We start from the raw sequence: 19,579 nt of genomic DNA on the forward strand, positions 1-19,579 counted from the left end.
AGAATAAAGGAAAGGGTACACATACAGAAACGAAAAGAAAGTTCACAAATACCAGAGATAGTGGAGAGATCAAAGATCTGCTAATATCTGCCTTGTCAGAGTTGAAATTGAAGCAGAGTGACGAAGGCACTTGGTTTGTTGACTCAGGAGAGCGACTCATGTGACAGGTGATGCAAGTAAGATTTCTAATCGTATTCCTTATTTTGGAAAAAGTAAGATTGTCACTGGAGATCGATCCCACCATCCTGTTTCTCATGTTGGAAAAATTGTCATTCTCATGTCGCATTCCACTCTTACTCTTTTTGACGTTCTTCATGCTCCTGACATTAAGAAAAACATTGTCTTTGTCTCCAAGCTTATTGATGATAATAATGCTTCTGTTGAATTTACTCCCTTCTCTGTGCAGGTCAAGGACCTACGCACGAGGGAAACATTCGCTGAAGGAAAAAGACGAGACAATATGTATGTCTTTGAAGAAACTCCATGTCATGTTGTTCGCCCTGCTCATCTGAATTCAAAGCCTTCGTTAGAGCTGTGTTCATCCTCTTCTGCCTGTGTTTTTAGTATCTCTGAATGTAATAAGCCATTTTTATGGCATAGTCGGTTAGGACATTGTGGAAGTCATTTTATTGAGAAACTTGTCTCTAATAATATCATTCCAAAAGAAAGTCTCAATGGGAATGAGAGCAGTCATAAGTGTTCCCGTTGTCTTTCATGTAAGAGTCATGTATTGTCTTTCCATTCCATTAATAAGAGAGCTTCAAAACCTTTTGAGATTATTTGTTCTGATGTATGGGGACTCACCTCAATTGTCTCTGGATCTGGGAGCAGATACTATCTAATCTTTGTTGATAGTTATTCTCGATACACTTGGATATATTTCATAAAGAATAAGTCAGAAGTCTTCTCTTTGTTTCAAAATTTTCTTTCCTTGGTCAAAAATCAATTTTCTGAGTCCAATTCAATTTTTCCAATGTGATGGAGGTGGGGAATTCTCATTCCGTGATTTTGTTTCTTTTCTTCGAAATAATGAAATAGGAAGAAGGGTGTCATGCCCCCACACTCCTCAACAAAATGGGATTGCTGAACGAAAACATAGACATATCGTTGAAAGTGCCATGAGTATGCTTCATGACTGTAATCTTCCTATCAACCTATGGACAGAAGCCTTTTATTATGCCGTGCATGTGACTGCCCATGGTTGTTCTGGAAAATAAGTCTCCTTATCAATGTCTTTTTGGAGCTCATCCTAGTTATCATGATTTGCGCGTCTTTGGTTGTGTTGCTATGTGCATATTGATCAGTCTTTGAGAAACAAGTTTCAGGACTAAGCCCAGAAATGTAGGTTTGTGGGATATGCAGATGACTACAAAGGATATACGTGTTATGATCCCACCAACAAACGTATCAGAATCTCAAGAAATGTTGTCTTTGATGGACAAAATTTTGATGACGGAGCTGATACAACAAATATGCCAACTGAAGTTTACTATCCTTGGTTGAGTTCAGAACTTTTTGCTGACTCCAATGAAGCATGCTCCTCAGATTGCGTGCAGCTAGAAGAAGAGAGTTTTAAAGACACTGGGACATCGGGATCACATAATGCAGAAGAAGTACCAAGCAGATACAAAGGCATTGTCTATTCTAGACAGAGACCGACAGCATCAAGCCATTCAGATCATGTCTCAGTCGGCAACCCAACTCCTTCTCATACTCTTGAGGTCAGAAAATCAAACCGCATACGACATCCCATTGACAGGTGAGTTAGTTATAACAACTTCTCATTGGATCTTCAACTATTCTTAACTGCTCTCAATAAGGAAGATGAGCCCATCATGTACTACCTGGCAGCCACTTCTACCAAGTGGGTAGAAGCCATGAATGATGAAATGCAAGCCTTGCATGAATGTGGAACTTGGGAAGTTGTTCTCAGACCACCTAACAAAAATGATGTCGGGTGTAAATGGGTCTACAAAATAAAGTACAAGCCAGATGAAACCATTGAACAATACAAGGCAAGGCTTGTGGCAAAAGGATTCCACTCAAGAAGCAGGGCAAAACTATGATGAGACCTTCAGTCCGGTTGTAAAAATGAGAACAATTCAAATTATTATTTCCCTGGCTGTTGAACATGGATGGAAGTTGAGTCAGCTTGATGTGAAAAATGCATTCTTGCATGGGGACTTAAAGGAGGAAGTATACATGGAGCAACCCCCTGGGTATCATGAACAAAATTGTAAAACTCATGTGTGCAGGTTAAAAAGAGCTATCTATGGTTTGAAGCAAGCATGTCGCTCATGGTTTGATAGCTTCTCGCTAGAGATTCAAAAACATGGATTTTCATGTTCCATGCTGGACCACTTATTATTTATTTTTAGAAGTCAGACTGTGAGCACTCTGTTATTAATTTATGTCGATGATATTGTCATCACAGGAAACTCTGCGACCCACATCCAAGAAGTAAAAGACTTACTAGGTCAGAGGTTCAAAATGAAAGATCTTGGAGTTCTATATTATTTTCTTGGTGTAGAAGTTGATAACCAAGCTCATGGCTTGACACTCACTCAGCACAAGTACACTGTAGACGTTCTCAACAAGGCAGACATGCAAGACTGCAAACCTCTGGGAACTCCGAGTGTGCTTCATCAAAAACTTAGCGCTCAGGATGTAGATCTGTGTGATGATCCCACCAGGTATCAAAGCATAATAGGAATGTTACAGTACCTCACATTCACCAGACCTGATATTATTTATTTAGTCAATCAAGTGTCTCAATTTATGCATGCGCCACGTACTAGACATATGGAAGCGGTCAAGAGGATCCTTAGATATCTGAAAGGGACTATTGGGGATAGATTGATATATTCACCACAGTCATATGGCAAAGATGAGCACAGACTCACTGTATATTGTGATGCAGACTGGGCAGGAGATCCTGATGAACGAAGATCTACATCAGGATATTGCGTCTTCATTGAAAAAAATTTAGTCTCTTGGAGCAGTAGAAAACAAAAGGCCATCGCTAGATCAAGCACTGAGGCTGAGTATAGATCTATGGCTGCTGCTACTGCCGAAGCCACATGTATCTGGCATCTACTAACTGAAGTAGGAGAAAAGATCTCCCACATTACCTTGCTATGTGACAACCAAAGTGCTATTAACATGCCATTCAATCCAGTACATCACAGTCGTGCTAAGCACATTGAGATCGACCAACACTTTGTGAGACAGAAGGTTGAAGAAAAAGAGATTGAGCCTGAGTTCGTCAATACTGAAAGACAAGTTGCAGATCTATTTACCAAAGGGTTAACAAAGGATCGTTTTTGGATGCTTAAAGGCAAGTTGTTCATGGTCCAAAACCATGATCAACTTGAGGGGGGGTGAAAAAGGTGAAAAAGGATCCGACCCTATCCACGTCGGTCCATGGATTGTGTACAACCATGTAACGTACCTAGACTGTCAGGTCTGGATACACCAGACCCGGATCCATATCTCTGTGTTGTAACATTATAAAAGCACTGTTTAGGTCACAATTTCAACATAGAAATCGTGACAACCAAAGTTTTTGGTTCCTTCTTCGTCTCTCTCTCTCTTTTCTCTATACAGGTGAAAAACTTACATCAAGTTTAATGCATGTTAGATTACTGTTGTTTCTAGATGAATAATTGATGGGACTTGACAAGAATAAATCAGAATTAGGGGAAGATTCTAAATCTTGCAAGGAGACTGAGTAGGGATAATGAAAGATTTTTGGTTGGCGCAGGTTTTAGATCTAGGATAGAAGAAATTCAAGAAATGGAGAAATATGAATTGTAAAGCCCAGGTTGGGATAAGATTTGATAATATGATGTGATATACTATAAATGTATGTCATTAGGCAACTATGTGTGTGTGTGCATGCGACAATAACTTCTTAACCCAGGCCATTCCGAACTTGGTTAAATGACACTATTATATTCATGTATTTATGTTGTATCTGTGTCTGTGTACCATGTCCTAATTATTAGAATATAGATTGGATATGGATCAAGTAGAGGATCCATATAGATCACGTGTATGTTATATTGTAAGGTAATATACATTACTAACTAAGGGTAGTCTTGTCATTGTAAAAGATTTGTAAAACCTATTTCACCTTAATGAAGTTTAGTACAGCTACGGGAAATCTGTGTGGCTGCCAATTCCAAGAAAAGAACGTGCTCTCTTGTTTCTCCTCTCTTCTACCACTTCTTGGTTTTCAAGACAAAGTCTGCCAACCCAAGGCAGTTTTAACATGGTATCAGAGCGGTGCAGGTTCTGGGCGTGAAGAAAAGTTGTCAAGCCCGTGCTCCATCAGCGTGAAAGGTCGACAGGTCACGTTTCTTTCATCTGTCTTCTTCTTTTGCTTCTTTCTCCCTTCTACTGAAATATTTTTTTCCTTTCAACGACATCATCCTCTGTTTCTTCTATTTTCTTTCGCTGAGTTTCTCTGTCGCAGATTTGAAACATAGATCTGTTATCGTCTCTCCTTAAGCTGAGTTTCTTTTCAATCTTATAAAGTCGAGTTCTGTTTTCTCTATTTTCATCTGCAGAGTTTCTCTGTCGCAGATCTGAAGCAGTTTCAGATCTGTTATTGTTCCTTCTTAGAGTTGAGTTCCCTTCCAGTTTGATTCTCATATCACGTAAATTGATTTGCAGTTTCATTCTCATATCACGCAAATTGTTTTTTTTTCTCACGCTACTGTTGTTTTTTTATTTTCTTCTCTATTGGTTCTGAACATCACGTTACTGCTGGTCTGAAAACTTCCTTGTCATGTCTGCTCTATTCTCATTTATTTTGACCTTTTATCTTACACTCTTGTCAGTTTTTCATCTCAGTTTCAGCCACTAGTGTTTTCATTTTAGTTTCAATCACTAGTGTCTTTCCGTTGTCAACAAGCTACCAATGGATACTTCAGGCAATTCGGGTCTTTCTTCTAACTTCCTGGGACAACTAGTTTTGGAAAAGTTAACTACCAACAACTATCTGACTTGGAAAAGGAAAATTGTTCCTTTTATTCGAAGTCAAGACCTTTCAGGCCACTTGGATGACTCCACTCTAATGCCTCCAAAATTTATCACAACCGAAGCCAAAGAGGATGGAGGATTGCCGAATATTATTCGCAATCCTGCATTTGTTTGTTGGATGAAGCATGATCAGGCTCTTGTCGCATACATCACTTCCACATTATCACAAGAAGTATTGATGCACATCCAAAGTTTTGTGGGAGGTTTTATGATGCAGGGCATCTAGAGACAAGCGGATTTGGATCTCAATCCAAATATCCAGACCCGTTCCGAACATCGCTACCCAAGGCGATCCACACGCTTGCAGGACATCCGTGGTCCTAGTGGATCTCCTAGTTAGTTGATGCTCATCGTGATCCTTTTATTGCTTTGATTCCATTACAGAATCATATTTTTGGATTTTACTTTATCAATAGTTATTTCATGTAATTTTTTTATTTTTTTAGGAGCCGGATTCTACGGATCCAGATAGTTTTGGTACCCTGTAGGATCTTTTTGTGGTACTAGAGGGTATATGGGGTCCAAGGGTAGTTTTTATTTTTTTCGCAAATTTCGCTTCTCTCTTGGTGTTGGTGCAGGATTCAATTCACAGCCTATTTGGATCCGGATCTTGATCCGTCTCCATGAGAGGGGTCCTAGGTGGCACCACTTTAGTGTGGTCTATCTTGGACCTCATTTGAATTCATGTTGACCAGCCCAAAATAAAAAATGGACTGTTTGTGGAGTTATTAGCATTTGACAAAATCTAGGCTTGCACACTCGTTTTTGGTGCAAAGCTTGGGAAGGCCAAGGTCTCTTTATTGTGGCTTTTCCCAAGCAACCTAAGCCCTTAACTAGGGAGGTAGTCCAAGGGGTGAGGGGTCTTGTTCAATTTCGAAATTGGTAGTGTGGCTGGTTCTAGAGTGAGAAAATTCAAGTTTTTGGTGTAGTTGGTGCTAAAAAGAAAGCTATCTTGGTGTGAAAGAAAAACCGAACTTCGTTTTTGTGTGGAAGGTGCTCTTGTGAAGAGGTTCTATTCGTGGTGGTTGTTCTAAGTTTGATCGTGGTGGTTGGTAATCCATCCCTACTGTTCGTGGTTTATCTTGTGGCGTCGGTTGCTTCCCAACGACGACCATTATCGATTTCAGCCCGGATATCAACATTGGGTCTTCGTTCTTGTCTTTTACTACCTTGATTCGCATTTGCTTGCAATTGTTCATGTTTTATTGTTGCTAAGTTGTATTGAATCATTAGAGAGTTGCAAATACATGCTTAGAAGAGTTTTATATTAAAATTTGTCTTCTTTGGTCTTAAGTTCTTTCGGATTATTGTTGTGTGTGAATGAACTCGGTCACTACCAAAAAGACCAAAACGCTGTTACGAGATAACAGAGGAGTCTCTGATAAAACATCTGTATCGGACTCAATACTGAACGAATTTTCGTGTTCTTTAGCTTCCTGAAAAGCTAAAACAATTTCCTACAACTTTGTAGTTGAAAAGTTTCTGAGATTCGTCCGTTTGAACCTCTGAAATTGTCTGTCAAGTTGTCGGACTGACAGAAGTCCCCTGTTACATTTCTGCTACAGAACCAACTTAATAGTGTTCGGTATTTTCTGTTTATCTGGAGATTCCCTGAATGAAATTTTGATTTTTTTGCTTCTATGGAAAGTTATAATCTAGACCTACAACTTTCATGTTTTTGGTTTTGATTGAATCGTTGCTTAGTTGCCTCAAAAATATTAATCTTTTCTGCTACTGTCGAATCTTTGAATTTTATTTTCTGAAACAATAACTCATATCATTCCGAAATTCAAAAATTGGTAGAGGACTGTAGAAAATTCCAAAAATTGCGATCTTTAGTGTTCTGGAAAGGTCTGGATCTGACCTTCATTTCTTCAGTTGTAAGTTTGTCCAAACTCTGACGTTTGAATGGTCAAAATTCCCTTCAAACAGTCTACCCCTGAATTTTGATAATCTTGTTGGACTTGTTTAGCAGTCTCGGTGTCGAGTTCGTGGAGCGGTCGTTCTTGCTCCGAATTTAGTATTTTTGGATTCGTTGGAAAGCTGTGTGAATCACGCACAACTTTCATTTGGATCTTCTCTGTCGAAACAGAGCGCAAAGATCCCAAAAATCAGTTTTCCAGAGTTCTGTCTGGACTCTATATCATTTCAGCTTCCGTGTGCGTTTGGATCGTGGATCGGTGTGTACCGAGTCCACCGTAGCATTGCATCATTTTAGCTCAGATATATTCTCAGATATCAAAGGCTAAAGTGTTGTTTCTCAAACGCGAATTTCAAATGTTAAGGGGGCAATGAGCATCATTGAATTCTTAAATCAAGTCAAAAGTATCACAGATCAGTTAACCATGGTTGGATATCCATTGACAAATAAAAAAAAAAGGTGCAGCAGACACTGAATGCCCTAGGATCAGAATATCATGTTCTTGTGACCTCTTTATTGTGCTTGCCTACGATACTCAGTTTTGAGGAATTACGTGTCAAACTCTTTCAGTACGAGATGACTCTGAAGAGCATGTCTGATGCTTCAGCTGGACAATCATCTACGCATGAGGTTCTTGCCACAGGGATGATAGTTGATCGTGCACGAGGAGGACGTGGCAGAGGCAGGGGAACTCCCTTCCAGGGTGGACGTGGGTTACTACCTACAGCAAATTCCACAATCAGTTTTTCAAGGAATGTTCCCACATGCTATCAGTGTAATAAATGAGGTCACATCAAAGTCAATTGTTGGTTCAACCCACAAAATCGAAATAGAGCGCAAAACAATAGAAATGTTGCTACATCAAGAACTGCAGGTACATTTCGGGTCAGTGATGATGCTAAGGATCTTCTCTTATCTGCGATGGCCAACTTGAACTTGAAACAGAATGATGATGGAATATGGTATGTTGACTCTGGGGCAACGACTCATGTCACCTGCAATGCAGGTTCCTTATTTTGGTAAATCTAATATTGTAACTGGAGATGGGACTCACCACCCTATTTCAAACATAGGCAACGCCCTTATTCCTTTGTCTGAATCATCTATTTCTTTATCTGATGTTGTTCATGCATCAAATATAAAGAAAAATATTGTCTCTGTATCTAAACTTGTTGACTCTACCAATTCATCTGTGGAATTTAATCCTACTTCTGTCTTTGTCAAGGATCTTCAAACGAAGGAGATGTTCGCTAAAGGAGAGCGACGTAGAAACATGTATGTCTTCAATGAAGATCCAGCCTCGAGCGTCTTGAAGCCCAAGTCTGATCATGTCTCTAAAAACATCCTAAGTATATCCAAATGTAATAAGTCATATCTCTGGCATTCTCGTCTTGGTCATTGTAGTCAAGTCTTTATTGAAAAGTTAGTGTCCAATGGTTTTCTTACAGAGATGGGAGAGAGTATCTCAAGTTCAACCCTCATGTGTGATAATAGAAGTGCTATACAAATTGCGTTCAATCCTATTCATCACAGTCGGATCAAACATATTGAGATTGACCAATATTTCATAAGACAAAAAATAGCAGACAAAGAGATTGAACCGGTTTATGTGTCTTCAGAAGACCAAGCTGCTGATATGTTCACAAAAGGTCTCACAAGTAGCCGCTTTTGGTATCTGAAGAACAAGTTCCACATGGTTCAATCCCATGCACAACTTGAGGGAGGGTATTAGAATACAGATCGGATATGGATCCAGTAGAGGATCCATATAGATCACGTGTATGTTATATTGTAATGTAATATACATTACTAACTAAGGGTAGTCTTGTCATTGTAAAAGATTTGTAAAACCTATTTCACCTTAATGAAGTTTAGTGCAGCTACAGCAAATCTGTGTGGCTGCCCGATTCCAAGAAAAGAACGTGCTCTCTCCTCTCTCCGCCCTTCTACCACTTCTCGGTTTTCAAGACAAAGTCTGCTAACCCAAGGCAGTTTTAACACTAATAGTATGACTTAGCAGTCATGGTGCAGACCCCGGAACATTGCTGAACAATTGTGTACAACTGACTTTGTATATCTTTCCCTCCAATGCAGTTTTGGCCTGACTAAACTTAGCATTCGTTGCTTAAGACACTGGGACTGTTAAAGCATAAATATCCAGGCAACATGTGAAGCCCTAAATTCTGCTATCTGAATGGAAAATGATTCTTCCTGGGGCATTTTAGTCTATTCCTGCCAACCATGGCAAGATCTGTGCATTAGAAGAAAAGTGGCTTTTGCTTATTCTGTCTCTAGTTAAATTATAACTCTGGCTTGACTGAGACATCAGCATCTCCAAGCAATCCTACACCTTCCACTTTTACTTCAAAGTTAAAACCTGACAAAATTCTACACTTTCTGATTGACACTAGGATGCCTTTGTTGTTTGTTTTTTTGGGACAGATAAATTACAGACAAAGCTAAGAGGTGAAGGTGGCATCAAGGCTTTACTTGGCATGGTGAGATGTGGACATCCTGATGTTCTTGCTCAAGTTGCTCGTGGAATTGCAAATTTTGCGAAGTGCGAATCTAGAGCAGTTAGTCAAGGTGAGTATATGATTTTGGTGATATCATGCATGTGCTGATCGCTTATTCTGTTCTTGGCTTGATTCTGATTGTTCATGATCCATCTCTAGAAAAAGTGAATGTTGACAATTTTCATGTTTGCCAGTTTGCTTGATCTGGTTCTCTGTGAATTAGCTTCCATTCCTGTTAGGGTAGATTGTCAGTTAAGGTGTACAAGCTACCTTTTGAATAGAATCCTAGTTATTTTGTATTTTTAGGGGATTCCTAGTTATTTTGTAAAATACAGTATTTTGCTCTGTGAAGATATTGGTACTCAAAAGTGGTACTTATGTACCCTTTTTCTTTATTACATTCTCTGAAGGTCTATATTAGTTATGATTGAAAGCAGTCTTCATGAAAAAGTTTAGAAGCTAATTATCTAAACAGATGATGGTTTGCCCTGTCAATGCAGGAACCAAAAGCGGATGTTCACTTCTAATTGAGGATGGGGCTCTTCCATGGATTGTCCATAATGCGAACAATGAAGCATCACCTATAAGGCGCCATATTGAGCTGGCACTTTGCCATTTAGCACAACATGGTTAGTATGATCTCACCTTCCTCACCTTGATGATTCAATGGTCTAGAGTTCTGATGATGAAATTTCCTGTTTAGAAGTGAACGCCAAAGACCTAATTAGTGGAGGTGCTTTGTGGGAGCTGGTTCGCATTGCTCGTGACTGTTCACGAGAGGATATCAGGACATTAGCACATCGGACTCTGATTTCGAGCCCCATATTCCAGACGGAACTGCGAAGGCTAAGGATAGAGTGCTGATGACTAGCAGCAATGCATATGCATATGCATATGAACGATACCAAATGCCAGCTATTTTATCCTGGAAGGAACCTCTGGTTTTTATGTGATGATGCTTGCCCTTGGTTTTGAGTGCATCGTGTGATGCAAGCTGATGACATCGTCAGAAGAGTTTAGAGAGAGAGAGAGAGAGAGAGAGAGAGAGAGAGAGAGAGAGGTGGATTGGTGGGCAAGGGAGTAGGAATAAGGGAAGAAGACTGGGGGCTTGAGGAGGGGGAGAGAAGGGGTTGGGTGCATGGGAGTGCGCAGAGGTGGGCGATGGTATTTGATGTGGTATACTGTTGCTGCTGGGGATGTCCTATGGATGACTGGTTGTGATAGGTTCTTGCATTCTTTTGGAGGTGAATTTAGATTTGATTCTTCCCTCCATTTATATCTCAGAAAATGCAGCATTGTATATGTAAGATCCAAACAAATCTCTATCCATTGTAAGAATTTACAGTATGTAAAGGCAGGATTAGTGAATTTCGTTTTTGGCTTCTCAGTCTGATTGTCACAGGATACTGGAAAGTCGTTATCCAATAATACACGTAGTAACCTCCACATAAGCAAGTCTTCGTAATGAGAACCAAAATTGTTGATAAATGGTGCCAACACTTATCAGACTTCTCTTGCACGCTTCATCGTTCTCATGTCAAAAGTTTGAACAAGAAATCACGAGCTGATGCTCTCTAGGGTGCTTAGATTGTTCTTCTTGGTCCTCCTGCTTGGCCTGTCTTTCTCTACCTGTAATTAATTTCCGAATCTCTGTTCCGGTCAGTTATTCAGATTGCTGTACTATGGGCTTCATAACGTTCACCTACGTGGTAATGGAAATGGGGAAAATACTAAAAGCACAATTGAGTTGCCTCAAATTTTTGGCTTGACTGTGACAGCATTTAATTCAGCCAATGGTGGTAGCACTCTCGGGTGTAGCGTGCATGTCATGTTTTAGAGTGGGACATTAAATAATCATAAAAAGCTTTACGTGAGTGAAACTGTGAAAGTTACCAGCGGGGGCTCCACTTGTTTGGTAGGAGCAGTTAGTGCACGACACCTTGTGTTGGGACCTTGCAAGTTCAAAACCCAATGGTACGGCTGCGCAACTGTTGCGGGCCTGCCTAACCTCAGCTTGCCTATAAAAAAAAAAGTGAAACTGTGAAAGTTAGCGTACGCTGTGCATGGTGAATAATAGGTTAGGAAGCAAGGCTATCTAATGATTGCTGGCCTCTTTGTGTTGGTATTAGTAAATTCTATTAAAGTTGCACCCATTATTGCATCATATATTGTATACATCTCAACACCAACTTCTGGCGTCAGATAAAGATCCTGTGAGCGGCAGGCCTTTCACTTTCGCTTGCGAGAATACAGAAGGTAGTGGCTGTGCTAGAAGATGTCCCCTTTGTTCTCTTTACAGCAAGTACACATTTTTTTAGCCACGATAGGTACAGTCCAAAACAGGCCGGCCATTCATTGTTCCGGGGTTGGGTCGGATAGGATCAGACCAAATCGGCTGGATCTGTAGAATCTGAATAGATCAGATCCAATCGGATCTAATCATAGCTTCGGGTTCAGGTGAGTAACTATCTCCGAAATCTTGTCTTCATTGAGATGAAGGTTCGGGTTCAGGTACCATACCATGGCTGGACCCCATACCAGCCTGGTAGGGATACCGGCTAACTAATTAGAAGGGGTGCTGCCCCGCCCACGTTACTTATTCCATTGCTGGATCGACCTTCCAGAGCAGTTCAGTCTCATGGAAAAGAGTAGACTGAACTAAAAAAAAAACTGTTAACGTTGAACCAACCAACGCACTGTCATGTTTTTTACCCCACGCAGCTATGCTCAAAGTTATAGTTTGCATAACATGGAATAGTCTGTAAGATCCTTGCTTTGGGGCTCACTTAGTCCACAATGGTAGGCTCGCTCGCAGACATGGCTTTTCGTCTCATTTTCTATAGCCGTACTCTACTTGGCTCTAAAAAGCCTAGGCTATGTTTGAATGTTCCACCTCTTTCTTATTTCTGCGTTGGTTCCTCCCTGTGAAGGCTCACGAGTAAACTGCAGACACTATTGGATCCAATGGGACATTGTTGAGAAAGAGATGTTTTTTTCAGATGAAATGAAACGTTTGATTCATAAAAATATTTTCCATTCTTTAGTTGCACGCAATCAAACAGTGACATTGCACCATATTTTTTTTCGCTCAGGACTTTTAGCAACGGTCTTAACCGCCGCTAAATCTTTGGGTGAAAAAACAGAGACTTTTTTAAAAAAAAAAAGGATGAGCGGCACTACACCATGCATTTGAATGGTTTGAAGGAAAACTCGTTCGAATATATATATATATATATATATATATATATATATATATATATATATATATATATATATATATATATATATATATATATATATATATATAGAGAGAGAGAGAGAGAGAGAGAGAGAGAGAGAGAGAGAGAGAGAGAGAGAGGAAAGAAATTCAACATTACCACTCATGAAGATCAACAAAATGTTGAACCCATGAATTGAACAAGAGCAAAGTCAAAACAAATAAGGAAAACAGAAGAGAAAAATAACATCAGACAGATAAAACGGGCTCACCCCGGAGCTGCTTGCCCAGATTGCGGCAAAAGAGAGGTAGCGTCAGCAGGAGGGAGCAGAAGATCACTAAGATGCATACACAAGATCGCATAAACATCTACCAAGATTTTATGCACCAGTTTTTGAATGTTAATCGAAATTTGATGAAAATGAGCATCGTTTCGTGCCATCCAAACAAATCACCAAGAAGTAATCAACCACGTTCGCTAGATGAACCTCCACCTCATGCTGCACCTAATACAAACCAGGCCCAAGATCAGATCTAGCGCAAAAGACTCCTCCTTAACAAACACTTTTGGATGCCTCCAGGTCCTGCTAAAGAGTTCCACAAATATTGGGCAAGACCAGAACAAGTGAAACGTAGATTCTTCTGCAGCTTGACAAAGCACGCACCAACTCAGGAGCTGAATGCCCCACTTCTTTAAATTACTGTGGGTCTTGATCCTATCGTGCAAAATTAACCAAGCCAGGACTCGAGAACGGGGAAAAGAACCCTTCGCTCAAAGCACATCCTTAGGCAACCAACCACCCCCCGGGGGGAGCAACGATCTATAGACTTTTTTAGTGAGGAACTCTCTGCTTGGCACCAGCTCCCACTGCAACCACTGACCAAAATTTCTGGAGTCCTCAAAATGGTCTCTAAAGAAGGCTAAAACCTTCAACCACGATTTACACAAGTGCGAGAACGCCAAACCCCGGGTTTCCAGACGAACTGGGATAAGAGCAGAAGCCCCATATTTAACAAGAAGCAAACAAGCACAAGGATTATCCGGTTGGTGGGCCAACCAACATTGTTTGGCGATAAAAACAATGCTCCACAGTCTGGGTGCAAAAATGCCTAAACCAACCATACGTTGAGGTAAGACCACCGAATGCCAACCAATCAAGTGACGCTTACCCTTGATTTGACACCCAAATCATAGAAAACCTGCCAGCAAGCGCGTCATCTGTTTCTCTACTCCCACAGGCATCACAAACATATACATGAAAAATTCTAGAATAGTTGAAATAACATGTCTGACTAGGTTAGACGGCCGACGATAGAGAGATAAAACGATTGCCACGAAAGCAATTTGCGCTTCACTTTTTGAAGCGTCGGAGCCCAAGCAGCAGAAGAGATGTGCTTCACATATAAGAGAGAGAGAGAGAGAGAGCAGTTGACAAGAAGCTGTTAATGTTAAGCAGTGCTTTTTAAGCTGCTAAAACTTCAGAAGTTTGTTACAAGTAAAGTCGTGTGCATGAGCCTTGGTGTTATGCCGATAAATATGTTTGAGACTTGCCTCTTCACATTGGCCCAGTTTTCAGCTCTACATTGGTCCAATGAAGAGATTAACCCAAAATGCCATGCTATTATGATGATGATCAGAGTATATAAAAAGTAGGGTGAGATTGGATCCTTAATGAGTTTTTGTTCCACTTTGTGTCTCATGAACATTGCGTATGGTTCAATATAAAGAAATCTTACCTAGGCAATTCAAAAGAATATGACCTAATTGCCCATAAGGGACCCACTCATCTGGTAAGGGTGACTTGTGAATGTCACCAAGTTGAGGGATGCCACAAGTTTGTCACAAGTTTCAAACCCACAGGTGACATCCTTGTTGCAAGATCGAAGTTGGGTGTATTCTCTGGTGGCAAGGGGAAACCTCAGGGGTTTTACCAACTGGATGCCAGCCAATGCGCGATCAGTGATGAAGGTTTTTTTTTCCCTTGCCTATCCAAAAGAAAGAAAAAAGAATATGACCTAATCATATGTCATCTCCCTTTCACATGGTGAATCTAGTTACCATCTGCTCCGATGGTTTCCTTGGTCCATTTTGGTCCTTAAAAAGAAAATGTATTTACTTTCTTAGTTTAAGCAAAAGAAAGAGAAGCAAGGCAGGATGCGGGAAAAGGGAAGACTGATGTCAACCATGTGCAAACTCCCTTTGACCAGGGAAGTCCAAACACCTTTTCATAGAGATCGACTCCTTGGGTCCATTTTGGCTCCACATAGTACTTGTCTCTATTTAAAAGAGCCCAGAAAAAAAACTAAAAAAAGTGAAGTCATCTGACTAAACACCTAATCTCAAAGTTGTTAAGAATCATTCTACATAATCTCAGCAGGAAATGGATCTACAACATTAAGGGGGCGTTCGGTTCGCGGGAACCTGAGAAAGCCATTCTAAAAGCCTGAAATCTCATGTTCAACCGAACATGAGATTTCAGGCAGCCTGTGAAATCATATCTCACGGGTTGCCCTGGATTTGGAATCAGAATGAGTCGAGGCACCCGAAAGCACCCTAAGACTTAGGCCAACCTGAATAGGATGGGCCTTCACATGGCCAGTAAGTGTTTTTTTTCGTGTGGGGTACAGGAAGAAACAACTCTACCGTCAAGTGGGATGTATTTTTCAAGGAATTTGCTGTATACGTGCTGGGGAGACATTAACTTTCAGTAGGAAATGAAACCACTCTCAGGGCGCTGCTACCATTCTACATACTCTCAGCATTGCATTGCAGCAACAGCTCTCATATTGAACCAAACTGAAGTGGCAGGGGTAGATATCAGCTGGAATTGGGTGCTAGAAGGATGGGGGTCGGCTTGACCTCTGTGATCTGAGCCCGGCATTTCAGGTTTTGTTCTCCATTTTTTGGCTTTTGTTTGGTGTTTTTATTTTTTGATTTTTCTTGACTGTATTTTAGGGTGATACCTCATTATCCCATGTCTTGTACCTTATTCTGGCATACAGGCTTTATTTGATTATTTTTCTTTCAAAATAATAAAAAAAAATCTAAAACAGGGGAGGAAATATAGGATCGTTGATTCTCTCACGAATTCCAATCATGTGTCCCCTCAATCCTTCTTTTTCTTATGCAAAAGACATACCCATTTACTCCACTCGAAGTCTCAAGATTTCTAGGAACTGTATCTCCATTTATTTTCTTAAGTTTTCTAGGAACTGTATCCCCACAACCTTTTGCTTGTAAGTCTGCTGATCCCACAATTTCAACTTAGTGGTGACTCATTACAAGGCATACGACCCGATGTAATTTTAAGCTCCTACCACAAATTTCGGTAAAAAAGCGAACAGGTAACGAACATTTAGAATTGAAGAAAATGGAGTATAGTTTAGGACAAGGACTGGTAAACGGGCGAGCAGCTCTTGATTCGGCTTAGTTCTTCTCGTCACAAACTCCTTCATGATTAATTTGTATAGGCCGACGAGCAGAGCATGAGAAGCTCGTTTAGCTTAAATGCGTCTCTGTATGGGTTGGGCTCTGGTATAGATAAAATACATATTAAATATATAATAATATAATTTAAATATAATATTTAAAAAGAAAAATGCATAAAATAAGCATACAAAGAGAACTATGCATGAAAAATATATACATGAACAATTAAGTGTTAACATACACATATATAAACATGGAATGCTTTTACACAAGCCAGATTATGTTGGGCTCATTTCATTCGGGTATGAGCCAACACGAACACAAGCCGAGCCACGAGCTCAATCCACTGGTAAATGAGCCAAGCCTTGGCTCGTATACCAGCCCCACAGAGAACCCAGTGAAAGGCAAAGGCACCCGACACGAGCCCAACAGATGCCTGCACAATAAACCCACTTATATTTGTGTTATCTCGACGATATTCAAAAGCTTATCTCTTGCATGGAGATGCGAGGGAATGCATGGTTCTCGCCAACATATCAGTCAATTGCCTGGACGTTTGTGGGGATGCACCCACATCCCATTGTCCTACAAACCTATCCATTTACGGTTCTTAATTTTGAACAAAATGAGTCCAATCTCAACCAGACTCAAGTAAACAATTGTGCTGATTTTTGTTTGAAAGACTAGTGCACTTATGATCAACATTTCGGCAATAACTGTTTGTTCCAGACAAGAAGTGATGGGCCAAATTGCCTAATCTTGTCAATAATGCTTTTTAAGCATACCATTGATAAATGTGTCATACAATACAAAGGAAATAAATGCATTGAATGTGTTTAAAAATTAGACGATGTATCTAGGTGTCATTACATCAGCTATTATCAGCATAATGGAATTTAATGATTGAGAGACGTTACTAGTTCACATGTACATGATCTATCTCCTATTTAGTTGCGCTCTTTTCATGTGACTTGGTATTTAGCAGTAAGTAAACTATTAGTGGCCTTGCAGATCAACAAAACACCTTTATGAACATCTAAAAATCATAATTTTAAGTATTTTCTACTCCATCTGAACCATTAAATGTGTTTATAATTGCTTATTGACTAATATTTCAAATTGATTTGATCTTAAAATGTAAATATTTATCATCATATTTTAGTATAATATTAGCCATTGATTTTTTTTACCTCTTTAAAATATAATATGAGCATAAAAAATCTTAATCAAATACATGTTCTCTATTGACCAAACAATGCTAAACACATCTGATGGTTCAGAACAAGCAAAAAAATACTTGAAAATAGGATTTTTGGAGGGTCCTAGTAGGAGTAGTTCCATCCCCTTCTCTCTCTATATATAGTAACTTAATTTCGGCAGCTATCTCCACATCCATCTGAACATAAAAAAAAGGATTGTTTCACATGGAGATACAGTAAAAGCGTTATAAACCAAAGTCTAAATTGAAAGTTTGATACCTATAAACATTATGCGCATTTCTTTATCTTTCCGGAATGAAGCTTTTCAGATTTGTGAGAGGTTTTCTTTTATTAAGGAATCATCTTGTAGGTTGACACATTTTTCTAGTTATAACGATTTGTGCCTTAAAGTCAGTGCACATTTTAGATACTACTGCGTAAGCATATACCTAAAGAGGAAAAATACAGAAAAAGGGAGGCGCTTTACTTTACCAGCAGTCTCCAACATAATACCAATTACCAAAGAGACAACTGAAAGCTTCGGTATCCCTCGTAAAATCATGCTAATTAATACAGATGTTCTTTTTATTTAATGATTTTATTTTATTTATTAATTTTTTAAATGAGCCAACACAGATGAATTTCATTTTTGAGAAGAGCCACAAAACCATTGAGATTCAACAAAGATATGATAGAAAACACACACAATAAGACTGTTCCCGTACTCACGGTATCAGACAGTTCCTGATTGCGACTCACATTTGTAATTTCTACAAGAAGCACGGATGGCGGACGACAATATGGAACGAAGGGAATGGAGCACTTAGTTTACTTACAGTTTTGCTTGAAAGCCTACAAAAAGACGCTACCAATAGAGAGCTAGTATAGCCTCCAGCCTATTCTCTTACTGCTATAACATGCCAAAGCGCCGGAGAAAATTGAAGATGATGCTGATGGTGACTAGCTGCTAGGTCTAATATAGGTAGGAAAGGAAGAAGAAATGATACACTTAGACCATCACTGCAGCAGCTCAAGGATGATTCAAGTATTCTGAATGGAAGTAACGAAAGAAATGAAAATGGTCGGAAGAACGAATCATCTATAAGTTAATGCCAGCATGAAGATTAAAAAGTAAAAAGGAAAAACAAAGAAAGAATAGAAAGCTGGTTTAACGTGTAATCAAGAAACTAACGATGGAATGGATGAACGGGAGGGCGAAGTTTTCAGTTTTTTGGATTTTTCGTTCTGCCATTTACTTCTTTTCAGTAGGTTTCTTGGAAAAGAACGACTACAGACGAATGCACGTGTAAGGAAGTCTTGATGGTTACACCTATCACCTATTCAACCCTCAAACATGGAAACAGTAGAAAATGTTCTACCCGAGGAAGGGAGCATCAGACACGAACAACAATCTTTGCTACGAGGGAAGGTGTGAGCTCCACGGAAGGGAGACAAGTAAACACCCTATGTACAGTTGTTTGCCTATTTTCTACCGGTGACGGTTATGGATGCGACTAAAGTTAGTCGCTCAAACATTAAACTGCTTGTTGACAAACCCCCACCACCATCTCCCTCTATCAAGCAACAGTACCAACCTGTGTCAGTGGGCAAATGGACTGAAAAAAGGTCATCATATGCGAGAATTATGAGTTTTGAATTCAATTCGTATCCTGCAGATCTTTCTATGATGCATGGGAGGGGGAGGCTCAGAAGATCCTAACGAAAATAGATTACTTTTCTCGCAAGAAATTATTTATTTTTGGAAAGCGTAACAAGAGGCACAAGAAAACACTCGTCTCTCTCTCTCTCTCTCTCTCTCTCTCTCTCTCTCTCTTATGAACACAAAGTACAAGAGCAAGGATAAATTACCAAGAGAACGTCACCATCATCCCCATTGCAGTTTCTGAACTATGCTTTATTCCTGGTGTTGTCAATTTCCTCATCTTTATTCTGGAAGACGATTCATCCTTGCCATCATCATTATCAATTGGTCATCGGCCAACGAGAAGAAACACCATCACCCAAGTCACGAATTTGTAACGAGAGGAAGGCAATCTATTTGACAAACAATAGAGAACACGGACGAGAGATATAAACGCATTCAGTGACAGTAGACCTAATTTTTTTCATCACCAATCCACTCATACATCCTCCAGAGCAATCTATTTCGCTTGATAACCAAGTAACCAACAAAAGGAGAAAAGTAAAAAAAAAAAAAGACATGGAGAAAGAAGAGGAAACAAAAAAAAC

General features: G+C 39.7%; 1 protein-coding gene across 2 annotated transcripts in view; it reads left to right on the forward strand.

Moving 5' to 3' along the window:
• LOC149836349 (kinesin-like protein KIN-UB) overlaps nt 1-10,929 on the forward strand; it is a 95,901-nt gene extending 84,972 nt beyond the window's left edge. For both annotated transcript variants that reach the window (XM_090009153.1, XM_090009152.1), the window contains exons 17-19: nt 9,410-9,553; nt 9,984-10,112; nt 10,187-10,929. In XM_090009153.1, coding sequence (XP_089865279.1) covers nt 9,410-9,553; nt 9,984-10,112; nt 10,187-10,347 — 434 coding nt within the window. In that variant the 3' untranslated portion in view covers nt 10,348-10,929. The remainder of the gene's footprint in view (nt 1-9,409; nt 9,554-9,983; nt 10,113-10,186) is intronic.
• The last annotated feature ends 8,650 nt before the right edge of the window (nt 10,930-19,579 follow it).

The sequence above is a fragment of the Nuphar pumila genome, chromosome 6 (assembly GCF_984573655.1).
Source record: "Nuphar pumila chromosome 6, dmNupPumi1.hap1.1, whole genome shotgun sequence".
NCBI lineage: Eukaryota > Viridiplantae > Streptophyta > Magnoliopsida > Nymphaeales > Nymphaeaceae > Nuphar > Nuphar pumila.